The 12,864-nt window shown below is 44.3% G+C and overlaps 1 protein-coding gene across 2 annotated transcripts in view; it reads left to right on the top strand.

Annotated features, from left to right (window-relative positions):
* The window catches only part of foxp4 (forkhead box P4), a 101,595-nt gene that overhangs the window by 61,358 nt on the left and 27,373 nt on the right, over positions 1–12,864 (top strand). For both annotated transcript variants that reach the window (XM_019881091.1, XM_019881092.1), the window contains 2 exons: positions 5,994–6,116; positions 9,757–9,897. In XM_019881091.1, the coding sequence (XP_019736650.1) occupies positions 5,994–6,116; positions 9,757–9,897 (264 nt within the window). The remainder of the gene's footprint in view (positions 1–5,993; positions 6,117–9,756; positions 9,898–12,864) is intronic.

The following is a 12,864-nucleotide window of genomic DNA, read 5'->3' as shown; positions in this document are numbered from 1 at the left end:
CCCCCCCCCTCCATCCGCTCACCCATGTGATCCACTCATCCGCCATCCTCCGAGTTCTTCAGTGCTCTCAGAGGCCCGCCGATGGAGACCCTTTCACACCCGTGTGTCTCTTCATACAGACAGATGCAGCATGCAGTATTTTACTATGACGATGTGAAAACTCGGTCAGAACTCACATGTCATCTTGTGACACGTAACCGCCACCTCGGAGCAATATGCCAATTCAAGAGAAGTATAGCTGAAGCGCCAACATGAGACGTCCGTATGAGGTGTTCGTGTCCATCTGAGGGAAAGGAGGCGAGATGAGCAGAACATCCCCCGACTCCGCTCACCTTTCCTTTCCTCATCACCAAGGAAAATGCGCCCCCCGAACCCCACTCTGGATTAATGAGGAGGTGTACTCACCGCACACAATGGAAGCCATTTTAATTCCAGTAGTGGTCTGACCCTGAGCCTCAAACACTCTTTACACATTGGGGACTCCTTCACTTTTTTTTTTTTTTTTTTCCGTCTCCATCGCCTTTCTACTTCAGTCCTCTCTCGTGGAGCCCACTTACTTTTGAAAAGCCTGCCAGCCCTCCACGCCCTCCTCTTATTACTTGGCAAGAGGAAGAGACGGGTTGTTTACCTGGGGAAGGATACCTTTTATACAAACAAGTCCGAGTTCAAGAAGAAACACGGCGCAGAAGAGACTTGATTTGGAATGGAGGAGCCCCCTTTCGAGTGTCCCTTCAGTGGCAGGGGAGGATTATGCACCAATGTAAAAAAAAAAAAAAAAAAAAAAGCACAAGTTTCCATGTTGTGTGCGCAGGCACATCAATGTTTGTGTGTGACAGGGAGAGGGGAGAGGTGGTAATGTTCAGTGACAGGGATAAACAGCACTGCTTTTTGCTCCTACCAGGGGAGCAAGCGAGGGAGGAGTGGGGCGGGGGGGGATGTCAGCCTCTCTCCTCCTCCTCCCTTGTCATTTTTTTCAATTATCCCTCTCTCCTGTGCGTCCCCGTAGACCCAGAGGCAAGGTGCACATCATTTAGACTGAGAGCCCGTTTAGATGCTGATGATGGCAGCTCTTCTTCTTTTCTCTCAGCTTCGCATGCACACAGACACATATGTGCCAGTTTAGGCTTGACTCAGATTGTGTATCCTATATTCATCGCCTTCATCTTCGTTATCTTATTCTTATTCCTTCTCTTTGCAGTTGTAACGGCTTCCACTCTTTCCACTCATCATTTAGGGCTCTGTTTCCGTGGACGGGTGCACGTGCTCTTCATTTTCATGCCGCGGCAAGTCTAGTGTTTTGTTTTTGGGAATTTGGCAGACCGTGCTCCACAGTGCTGGGTAGTCTGGTGGATTGAGCGCTCTTCAGTCAGTCAGTCAATCTGTCATGCTTCCGTCATGTAGGCCGCGCGCCTTACCTGCGCTGTATTTAAACGGAACGAGAGAAGCCGTCTCAATTGGTCGGGAATCTGTTCACTCCCACAACGGCGCAGATACCCCATCTACGAAAATGCTAAAAGAAAGAAAGCTTCAGCCATGCACGCAGTTCCACTTCACTTTTTGCGCCGAGCACGAAAATGAGGTCCTTAGAGTGTGTCTCCAATTTTTTTTATCCATTTGTCAAGAGAAACATTCAAGTTGTTCACACCAAACTAATCAAGCCATGTCTTTCTACACCTTGCTTTGCAAAAACAGAAAAGGGCCTTTCCGAAACCTTTCCTGCTAAGTTAGAATTATAAATTAGCTTAGCACCTCAGCCACACAGGTTTTGGATCTCGGCTCTGCATTCTGTGTTGAGTTTGCATGTTCTCTCCATGTTTGTTTTGGCAAATGGATGGATTGCTGGAAAGCGAGTCCTTTTATGAAATAAATATAGTGTTGGATTAAACTGGTATGGACCAATTTTGACAGAGTTGAGCGTCGGCCTTTGGTTGATACAAGAGACCGCGGTGAAAGGTGAAGATGGTAGCCAAAGTTCAGCCCTGCTTCGGAGATAATGCAGTCATTTAAGCAGGATGTGTGTATATAAACATGGAGCCTCGTCCCTCTCCAAGGCACTGGTTTAATATCAGATAGTCCTTCTCACCATCTTCTGAGGTTTCATCCGAGATGTGAGGTGGGGCTTTCCCTCATTCTTCTTTGAATGGAAAGTCATCAAGGGAAAAGAGGAGAGAGGGATGGATCCCTCATTGAAATGCAAGTTACATCCCCCCTTTCTCCTCTCTCCTCTGGGGACTCCCTGCCTTTCTCCTCCTTCTATTTCCCATCTTTCAGACGCTCCCTCTCTTCCTTTGTTAATCAGTTAAACTCCCTCTTCAAACAACCCCTCTAATTACTCCTCCACTCTCTGTAAACGACAGGGCTGTCTCTCGCATCTCGTTTCCATCGCTCCCTGCCCCCCTCACCCCCCCGCTCCCGCACTCCATGGCAGGGGTTGACCTCTGTCAGCCACCAGTCGGCCCTCAGCAGTGTGCTCCTGTGCACGTGGATGACTGATTCCTGCATGTTAATGAAAGGAGTAATGTATTGGGTTAGGATGTAATATTATTATAGCTCAATGTTGGTGATGAATATGGTCTGGTTGAGCAGTCACATGATTGAAATTTGGGACAAAAAGCTTGTCTCTCAAATATCATAAAACATCAGGATAAAAATGGTGAGGTGACACTTTCTTCACCGAGTCCCCATTGGCCACACTTTTTTACTTTATTAGGGATTTCTTAATTTTTCACACAGTGACGTCCTCATTTTCTCCCTCTGCCACCCAGCCCCACCTTTCTGGCACTAATCTACACACACATCTCCCTCTTTTAAATTAACATGCAACAAGAAAAAAAAGGGGCAACAGGGGGGGGGGGTGAAATGCATTTAATAAATGGCTGACTTCAAATCGCCCAGCTTTTCAGCCTCCCCCTATTCAACACCCCAATGAAAGGCGAGAAATCATTCACTGGGAGAGACAAAGCCGAATGAAAATATAATTCTGCATTGTGAGGCGCTTTTGTCCCGGCCCGTCAAATCGTTAATGGCAGGGCTTTTGTTTTGTGTCGTCGCTTACCGCCTGGCGGTGTCGTATGGCGGTGGCATCGCCTGCCCCCATAATAACCACGCTTTGTGATATTAGATTATAGGGGCAATTAATGGCATCAAACCTTAACTACTCTGCATTCAGCTTGTCACACACATGCATTCAGCCTCCCGTACATCCTCACACATGAGTTCCATATCTCGGCACTTGAGTCCATGGGGGGCATTAGCCGACATGTGGAAAGGTGCTATAACTCCAATAATTATTCTGCCTCTGACTTGCAAATGCCAATGGCGGTGTGTATAAAATAGAACGTAGGAGTTGTCAACATGGAAGAATGGGATGCACAAGAGCAATTAATTACAGCTTTTCATTTGGCAGCCTTGAAAGACAAGGCCCTGAGGAGGGGGGCACCCTGGCATGATGCCAAGTGGCGGGCACCATCGCTCCCACCTTGCTCACCCCCCCCCCCTCCCTCCTCGCGTCCCCTCTTGCCCCTTTTCCTTTACCAACCGCCACGGCCCCGCCCCCCTCATTCATGCCGCCTGTCCCTGAGCTCAATCACATATTTTGTAACACAGCTTATTCATGCTTCCACCAAGTTGAGTTCAGTGTGGCATGTCGCAGGGCATTTCGAAGTCCCGATTTCACGGAATTAATTTCCCGTTTGCCGATTTTGCTTACAATGACCATCTTTATAATATAAACTTCATCTTAACTACCAGATCTTCCCCAAAAAATTGTGAAAAGGCCTTCATTACAACGAATCGTGGGAAGCTAACTGCCATGGCGACTTTGTTTATAAACAAAATGTACAGTGCGGGATTACCCCATTACCTAACAACGCTACTGATCACCTCGGCCATTGTTGTACTTCCACAGACATGCGGAGCATGCAGTCTGAAAACGTGTGATAAACACAAGCAAGCCTTTCGAAAGGGAGTCTCCCAGACGAAGCTCAGCTGAGACGACAAATTTGCAAAATGAACAATTTCGACAATCATCCGTAATGGCAACAAAATCATGGCAGATTTCAAATATGCAGGCATTGGGGAACTTGACCATATCGTCATGACTTCTAAAATGAAACAGGGTGAACAGGTAGTGCAAAGAAAATTTTCAAAATTAATTTTAAAAAAAGACAATGGCAGTATAAATAATCTCTTCCAGGGTCAAACTGCTGCCATCTTTGTTAATTGTACAGACAAGTAACAGTCTATCTAATCTGCCATGCAAATTTTAAAAGATGTTAACTGCTGGAAGCGTTAAATGTAAAAAAAATAAAATAAAAAAAAGCACACACGTAGAATATCTCTCCTTTACTGTAACTCTCATGCTACATCTTATAAATAATCTCTTCCAGGGTCAAACTGCTGCCATTTTTGTTAATTGTACAATCTTTCAAGTAACAGTCTAATCTGCCATGCAAATTTTAAAAGACGTTAACCGCTGGAAGGGTTAAATGTAAAAAAAAAAAAAAAGCACACAAGCAGAATATCTCTCTTTTACTGTAACTCTAATGCCACATCACACTTTGTGGGACCCCATAATTTTAGGATTATTCTCTAAAAAGCAGCTCTTCACACTTCCCCCTCGTAATTTCCCATAGCATTCTTGTGGGTGATGAGCAGTTTGACCGTGATGGTGACAAATTGTTCTACGCGGAGTGGATGTAGATAAATGGCCAGTTTGTGAGGTGATAAGTCATGCTTGTATTTCTCCATTAAAGTGCCATCACTGCTGAACAGGCAGGATTATTTGTATTGCGAAGACAGTATAGTTTATTGACGTGTAGGCAGTGAAGAAAGCGCTACCCATCCCTCAGCCTGTTAGGAGAGACACTATATCCACTCTGGCAGTCGCACTCTCACTGCCTGTCTCATTAAATATCTGTTATCTGCTTGGTCTTTACTTCCCTTAATTGTTTCCTCTTTCAGTTGTCTTTTAATTTAATATGTAAATCTGTTTTCAAACACATTAATTTAGCATCTATGACCAGCCCTTATGTCTCACTGTCTGAATTGTGTGATTAGTATGCTTTAGTTGTGTTGTTTGGAATCAGATTAGCTTCTCTGTCTATCTCGGCGTACAACTTTTCTCTTTGCTGAGTCTTTTCTTGCCTGCCGCATACTCTGATGAGATAAACATCTCCCGGTGACAACTGAGATGTTGGATGTCTCTCCTTAGTCAGGCGTGAATATGCGGGGAGTAAATCGCAGGCAACCATAATCATGTGTTTATGGAGGGAGATAAGATGTTTAAGATGTATTTATTATTTTTTAGATAAAGATTGCCTATCAGGGCTTGTATATCTGCTGCTGTCCCATAAATTGTTTCAATTATTTTCAACAATGCCAGCGCAGTGGAGGAATGGTCCAACAAAATAGATATGAAGAGATGTCTTTATTGTTCTTTGCATGATGTTGATCTATAGCTAACCAATTATTTTATCTTTCTCATTTGCAAATATTTATTTTATATTCAATCCGAAGTGCTGATTCACCTGTCAGATTACTCTGTATAGATAAACGTGTTTCAGGGTCCTTTATAATCTTGTTTTTGGCTCACTCGCTGACTAGCATAGGCCATTGTTTTCATTAGCATTTTGGGGCAGTTGGGGCCTAGCAACAAAGTCTAAATTGTTTTGTCTAAAAAGTTTTGAAACAAATGGTTTCTGGGCGGTGGGGGCGGTTGTGTGTGTGTGCTATTTTTAACATTGACATTAAAAGAGTCATTACCGGTAATCGGACTACGTTAGTTAAAACTTTAAGTACATTTTGGGCATTGCTAGCTGGCTAGCTAGCTAGCCAAGCAGACAGGCAGACAGAGACCTTATTCATCCCGAGAGGGAAATGAAACAAGGATTAAGGACGACGCTGTTCACATACAACTCTAAAGCTTTGATGGTGTTTTCCTACTTTTGCCAGTACATTTTTGAATGTGTTTGTGTTGCCTCTGCTTTATGCAGGTCCCTGTATCCATGGCTATGATGAGCCCCCAGATGATCACTCCCCAGCAGATGCAACAGATCCTGTCACCCCCTCAGCTCCAGGCCCTGCTGCAGCAACAGCAGGCGCTCATGCTTCAGCAGGTGAAACACACGCGCACCTGAGCACACCATCACACACACACACACACACACACACACACACACACACACACACACACACACACACACACAGATGGTGTTGTGTGTGGTTGGACTCACTCCGACACCAACATGTTTAGATGTGTCTGAAGTTTCATTGTGCGATGACACAGACTAGGTGTGTCTGTATCTCATTTGATGTTGTGAGATCATGATGGTAAACAAAGGCAAAATTGTGACTCACGCACACATTTTTTTTTTCAAGTTCCTCCCCTTTAACGTTATTACTACTGTGCTTGGTTGTTGTTATAAGCATGGCCCCGCCTGAAAGCACACACATACATGAACGATTCACAGTGTTTTAGGAAGGGTTCAGGTATTTTGTTGCCATGCTAACGGCCAACAAACAAATAAACACTGCTCATCTGCGAAAGAGCTGCCAAATGTTCAGACACAGACACACATTCTTGCTTCTATGTGAAAGACACCTGGGGTAAAGATTCAGAGTTGTTTGTACAAAAGCACAATGCCTCACAAAAAATTTTTTTTTAAAAATCCGAACACTTAAAAGCACATGTATATGATCGCAGCATTTTGCTGACATCATTTATCATATTATCATTGATGCTAGGTTTTTGTGTGACTTAAGTTAGATTTTCCTCAACTTTTTAAAAAAAATCTAATCGGGTCATTTACAGCAGTGTGTTTCATCTGCATCATTTTCGGCCATCCGTCCCTCCGTTTTCTGATCCGCTTATCCTCACAAGGGTCGCCAATGAATAAGAACTCAAAGCTATCGCAACATCTATCATAAAGGACATCTACAAATCACATGCTTTGTGAACGAAAGGGTGGCTAAGAACCTCCTCGCCTCCTCTACGACACAGAAGTCCGACTAATAAAACCACTGAGTTTAACATCATTCTCCCAGTTAATTAACCACGGCACAGACTTGCTTCGAGTCTCAATCTGCAAGCCAGCACTTTTGCACGGGCCGACACAGACACACACAGAATGAGACAATCGGCTGACATATCACTCTGCAGAGCATTAAATTTCCTAACCCCGTGGCAATACAGCATTGTAAAAAAAAAGTGTAGGTAAGGTTTATGGTCCACTACCACATAATATTTGTGTGTATGTGTGTGTAAGTTAACCTTTCAATTTCCTTTAACCTTTACTTATGCTACGGCCGCTTTTCCTTTCCCATATACTGAACTGGTTTGTTCACTACGGCAAGGTCATGGTAATAGGCTGAAGAGGTGAGTGCCTCACTTCCATACTCTTTAATGCATAGAGCCACTGAATCAAATCATTAAAAGACCTTAATTATCACTTAATTATTCCCTCAACTCACCACTCTGCAGCCGAGTGTGCGTGCGCGCTTGCCTCCGCATTTGCATGTGTGACGAGGAGGGGGATCAGGACTAGTGAGGCAGAAAAGAGATATTAACCCCGCCTAAGGAACAATAAAAGAGTGGAAAGGCAGATGGGGAAGAAAGGAGGCAAAGAAAAGTACTGCGTCTTCCATTAAAACAAATTAAAGATAAGAAAGTGCGTCATTGTTGAAATGCAAAGTAAATTATGCCAAATTCAACCTATGGGCCGGGATAAGATTGAAGCTGGAAATGTAAAATGGCGTATGGTACAAAGGGAGAAGGAGCATTACGCCGCTCAGTTAGGATGTTCACTGGTGTCTAGCCGGCCCGATCGCGGGTCCGCCGGATGAGAGACCGCAGCAACTGCGGCTCTGTGAAGTCATTCGCTTCTGAGAAGCCTCTTTGAACATTTGATGCACCATGAAACAAAGACAAACTGCGGAGGTGCACACGCCCAGGGGGGTTCATCTCAAGAGGATAACCTCCCAGGCACACATGCGCACTTCAGCACACACTGTGGTCAGAGTTTCCCTGCCTGCGTTGCGAGATTGCAATCTTAATGGAGCGGCCTGCCGAAATGACTGATTACCAACACAAATGCACGGACAGGCTGTGGTCAGTCAGGAGAGACAATGCTTTGGGTGTTTGTAATGTGTGTTTTTTTTAAATGAAAGAATGATCCCAGCCGAGGGGCCCGTGGTGGTTCACAGAGCTGACTTTTGTGCAGCTGGTGTGAGTTCATGTCCCACTCGGTCGTCCGGATGTTTGCAGTGGACTGCATAAAAAAAACGATTTTCCTTTTTGGTGACTTTTGTTGGGATGCATGGATTTATGAGTACTTCGGTCACGGGCCCATTGCTCGCACCGTGGTGTCGCTCGCGGTTGCGTTGTTGGTGAAACAGGGACCGCAGGCACAAGTAAATGTCCCACTTAAAGGGTTTAAAAATGACACTTACTCTAATTAACAAGTGTTTGACTTTTTTTAATGCCACAAATGAGATATTCTCACTATATACATTTGCATTCCTTATGCATTAAACCCTTTCATGCACCCTGTAACCTGATAACAGATAAGCTGTCCACCATAGTCACCGCTGTCCCTGAAAGGGTTAATTTCAAGAAGTGTCATTTAACGTAATATAAGGTTAAATACTAGTACTGAAGGAGGGCTTGGTAATGTATGTGACAACAATTTCCAAACAATGGAAAAAAAGATAAAAGGGCCGTGTCTTTGAAGTGGTAACGGTCCAACTAGTGCAAAAGACAAATATGTACAGAATGTAAGAAGCAAAGAGGCTATTTGACTATTCAAGTATTGCAGGTTGCAGAAATTACACAGTGTTAACCTTCAGGTGAACAGGAATACAAAAGGTAATATATTGCACAGTGTGGTCGACGTTATGACATCATATTTTACTAATTACGTGTGGGTGGAATCTGTTTTTTAATTTTGTCGTTCTGGCTGTGACACTCTTGTTGCAAGTACGAAAAGTGCGTGTTGTGGATGTGTGCTGTGTCCGAATTACGTTCTACGCCTCAGTCACACATACGGTATGAAGCAATTGTCCAAATCGTTTCCCCATCCAAAGAATGCACTTTCAATTTCATGAGCTCAGCGAATAGCCGCAGCGACACTCCATATTTCTCCAATGGCGACACAACAGTCGAATGGAAGTATAGGAACTTGAAGCGCAGCGCTTATGTCATCGTGTGGCGCAAGTCCTACTTGTGGCGCTCAGCGGTGTCAGCTGGGATCGACTACAGCCCCCTGCGGTGATCTCATGAATAAGTGGTGTAGATAATGACTATCTGTGTGTAATTCCCTCCGAGGGATGTGGTCCTTTTCAGTGTTATAGACCCTCTGGATGTATGTAAAAAAAATGAGAGACATCTGCCACCCTGATATCATTTTGCGACGTGTGCGCAGGCGCATTTTCTGTTGCAGCCTGATCCTCGGATGCAGCGTTTAATTGCTTGCCATGGCTTTGACACACATAATTGCCTTACAACAAGTCAGCACGCGTCATTTCATTGTCGCTTCATAGTATTTTTCGATTGGCTGCCATGGTTCCTCGTATGCGGTTTGTCAATGGACCGCGCGCTGCCACAATAATTAATGTTGGCAACAATCAGCATGCCGATGATTCTTTGACGCCGAGTTTTGATTCGCTCATGTTTCCTCCTCATCCATGTTGGCAACAATCAGCATGCCGATGATTCTTTGAGTTTTGATTCGCTCATGTTTCCTCCTCACCTCCCTGCAGCTACAGGAGTACTACAAGAAACAGCAGGAGCAGTTGCACCTGCAGCTTCTGACTCAGCAACAGCAGCAGCAACAACAGCAGCAACAACAGCAGCAGCAGCAGCAGCAGCAGCAACAGGCCGGAAAGCAAGCAGCAAAAGAGGTGAACATAACGTGCACCCTCAGTTAGTTCAAGCACACTTTGAAATACACAAGTGCCCTTAAATGCAAAAGAAAAAAAAAAGGCTGACGAGAGAGCTTGCAGAAGGAAAAAAAAAAATCCATCAAGTGTCCAATGTATTGACTGTGCGGTAGGCTACATATGTTGGCCGTCTTCTTCATCTTTCCCCGTCTTCCTTTGTGGTTTGCGGTCAGCTCATCTCAAGACAAGCATTAGCGAGCGCACACTGTCATTTTCTCCACAAGCCTGCCATGTCGAAGCAGAGTAGGAGTGCGGTGCCAAGCCAGTCGCTACCTTGCCAAAGCCCTCATTTACATGTCTTCAACTGTGGGCCCGAGGTGAAATCTCTGTGTAGGAGGGGTCTTCCTCTCTTTTAATTGTCAATTAACCCCGCCAAGCGCCGCAGGCCTCTCCTGCTTTTCCTCCCTCTTTTTTTTCCTGCGTAGACGTCGAGAAAATACAAACGCGCCGCTTTTAAGCACAGCTGCAAATCACTTCCGAAGGATCATGTCACAGCCCAATCGAAAAGGATTCGTCTCCGTGGGACCGAATGTTTGTAACCTGTGTCGGATTGATTGTCCTTCTGTGCTGTTTGTCTATTTTTGCAGGTGTAATACGGATGAGAATGTGCCAAACATTTTTGAGAGGAAAATGATACATTTATGCCAAAATGCTTCGACTGAACTCCTGCCACATACCTCATACGCTCCTCAGACCTTTTTTTTCTCTCTTTTTGTCATACTATTCCATTTATCATATACCAAAAGAGCCCCAGTGGCTGCAAAAAGGAAAAATATGATCAGGATCAGAATAAAAGATGTAGCTTTTTCAAAAATGGGAAAATGATGCATTCATGCTCGTTCTAGCTGCTCGGTCTAATAAGCTACGTTGGCAATAAGTCGGTAATGATCATACCAGAAGAGTAACAGAATGCACATCGGAAAGTATTCACCAACCAAGCCGTAATCTTCCCTCTGTGTCATCATAGTTCATTGAAGTTATGGTTTTAATATTTCTAGCTGTGGTTAACGTCTTTTAAAATACATGACCTCTTCCATGCATTTCTTCATTTCCCCAGACAAGTAGAGAACACATTTTACTGTTCCCTGGTTTAATATTTACAGCGGTGGATTTTTACACTTAAATTAAAATTGTACATGTCCACTAAATAATGTAAAAATGTTGTACGATAGCAAAAATTTATGTGGATTATGGGGAGATTAATGCCTCTATTAAGCCGTTACACCCCCCCCCCCACACACACACACACACACGCAGTTTACACCCTTCTAAACACTTGTTACACTTAATAAATTTAAGGTGCATTGACGCACTAGGATTGTACCTTGGCATACATTGCGACATAGCATTCTAGTTGAGGTAAGCCGTTTTAAACTAAAAAGAAAAACTTCAACGAAGTAATCAAGCAGACATTTGATTGTCTTTGTGTGCGGCCGGAGGCAGAGCGCATTCTGCTCACATTAATTTCTGAACATAACCCAGAATGAGCAGCTCGTGCGTCAACTGTTTCTTGTACTACCTGATACACTGGGCTCCAGATCTCCGTTTTCTGGGACACTCACTAATCAGACGGGACATTTGAACAACATTGTGAGTTTCTGTATAGGCTGAGTGAACTAGTACACTCGGATCATATTTTGGGGGCAACTTGCTATAATGTTCACGGCATCATTTGTTTTTTTGTAAAACAATAGTCCCCTCAACAAAAATTATCCCGACTTTGAATGAAGAAAAATAACAAGAAAACCCACAAAATAGCAAGGTAACACCGCAATAGATGAAGTCACAAATGAAAACCCTGCGATAGAGTGAACCCGCAACAACCTAACCATGAAGTAACGAGGGAACACTGTATTGACCTTTGCAGGTGTTTTTGGACTCAGAAATGTCAGAAGAAACAAGCATTTGGAGAACACGCAAATTACACGCAGGAAGGAGCTCTGATTCAAACCTTGAAAATCAGAACTGTGAAGTAGCATGAAACCACATGTTCATCGCGCTGTCTCTGAACCCGTTCAATTTAATCTAACAAGCAACTAAGAACAAGCAGCAATAAGGCACAAATTAACCTGAGACTTTCTGTCAAAACCACAAGGCGGCTCTCCCTGCATTCCGTCTCTTTTCCCAGAGGGCCCGAACCAGTTCACCTCACCTCGCCAGTAAAACCCCCCTCGCCAAAAGCAGCTCACCACGTCGAGCGTGACCAAAGCAAAGCAGTTGTGGTCGCCTGCCATGTTTGAGAGGGGTCCGAATTGCTCTTCCATTCTCCCCCCTCCTCCCCGCCTCTGCCCCAGTTTTCAGTTTTTTTTTTTTTGTTGTCCTGTAACAACTAGACAAGTGCAATCGCTGGTCATGCAGCTACACGTAGACGGTTGATGTGTGGTGGGTCACTGCACAAACGCATACACTTGTGGGGGATGGAGGGGGTCGATATGGCTTCCAGCAGAGCCCCATTCAGTTTATATGTATTGAGCTAGTTGTTGCAAGTAACAACTAGCTCAATACGTAAGTAATGTTATAAGTAATTTTCAGATCGTGGCATACGTGGAAAAGTGAAATCTTTTTAAAGGCTAACAAGACAACAGTAGGAGTCAGAGAAGTGCGAGCAGGAGGAGGGTAAAACCTTTAATCACCGCAGAGAGTTTTGCGCTCAAGTGCCGATGACTTCTTGACCTTTCCCCCCATTTTCTACTATCCTTTCTGTGCATGGAAGTGGTGCATTCCAAGACGATGAAAGTGTCAGTGTTTTTTTTTTTTTGCGCACATTTGGGACTGGTCAGGAGTCAGCTTAATGAAGTGACTCTGAGCATCGCAAGAGATGTGTGTATGTGTGTGTCTGTCGGTGACTGTCCATTTCGTGTGTGTGTGTGTGTGTGTGTGTGTGTGTGTGTGTGTGTGTGTGTGTGTGTGTGTGTGGGTGTGTGTGTG

This window comes from Hippocampus comes, unplaced genomic scaffold (assembly GCF_001891065.2).
Source record: "Hippocampus comes isolate QL1 unplaced genomic scaffold, H_comes_QL1_v1.1 scaffold68, whole genome shotgun sequence".
In the NCBI taxonomy this organism is placed as follows: Eukaryota; Metazoa; Chordata; class Actinopteri; order Syngnathiformes; family Syngnathidae; genus Hippocampus; species Hippocampus comes.
This window is presented reverse-complemented; position numbering and strand designations above follow the sequence as displayed.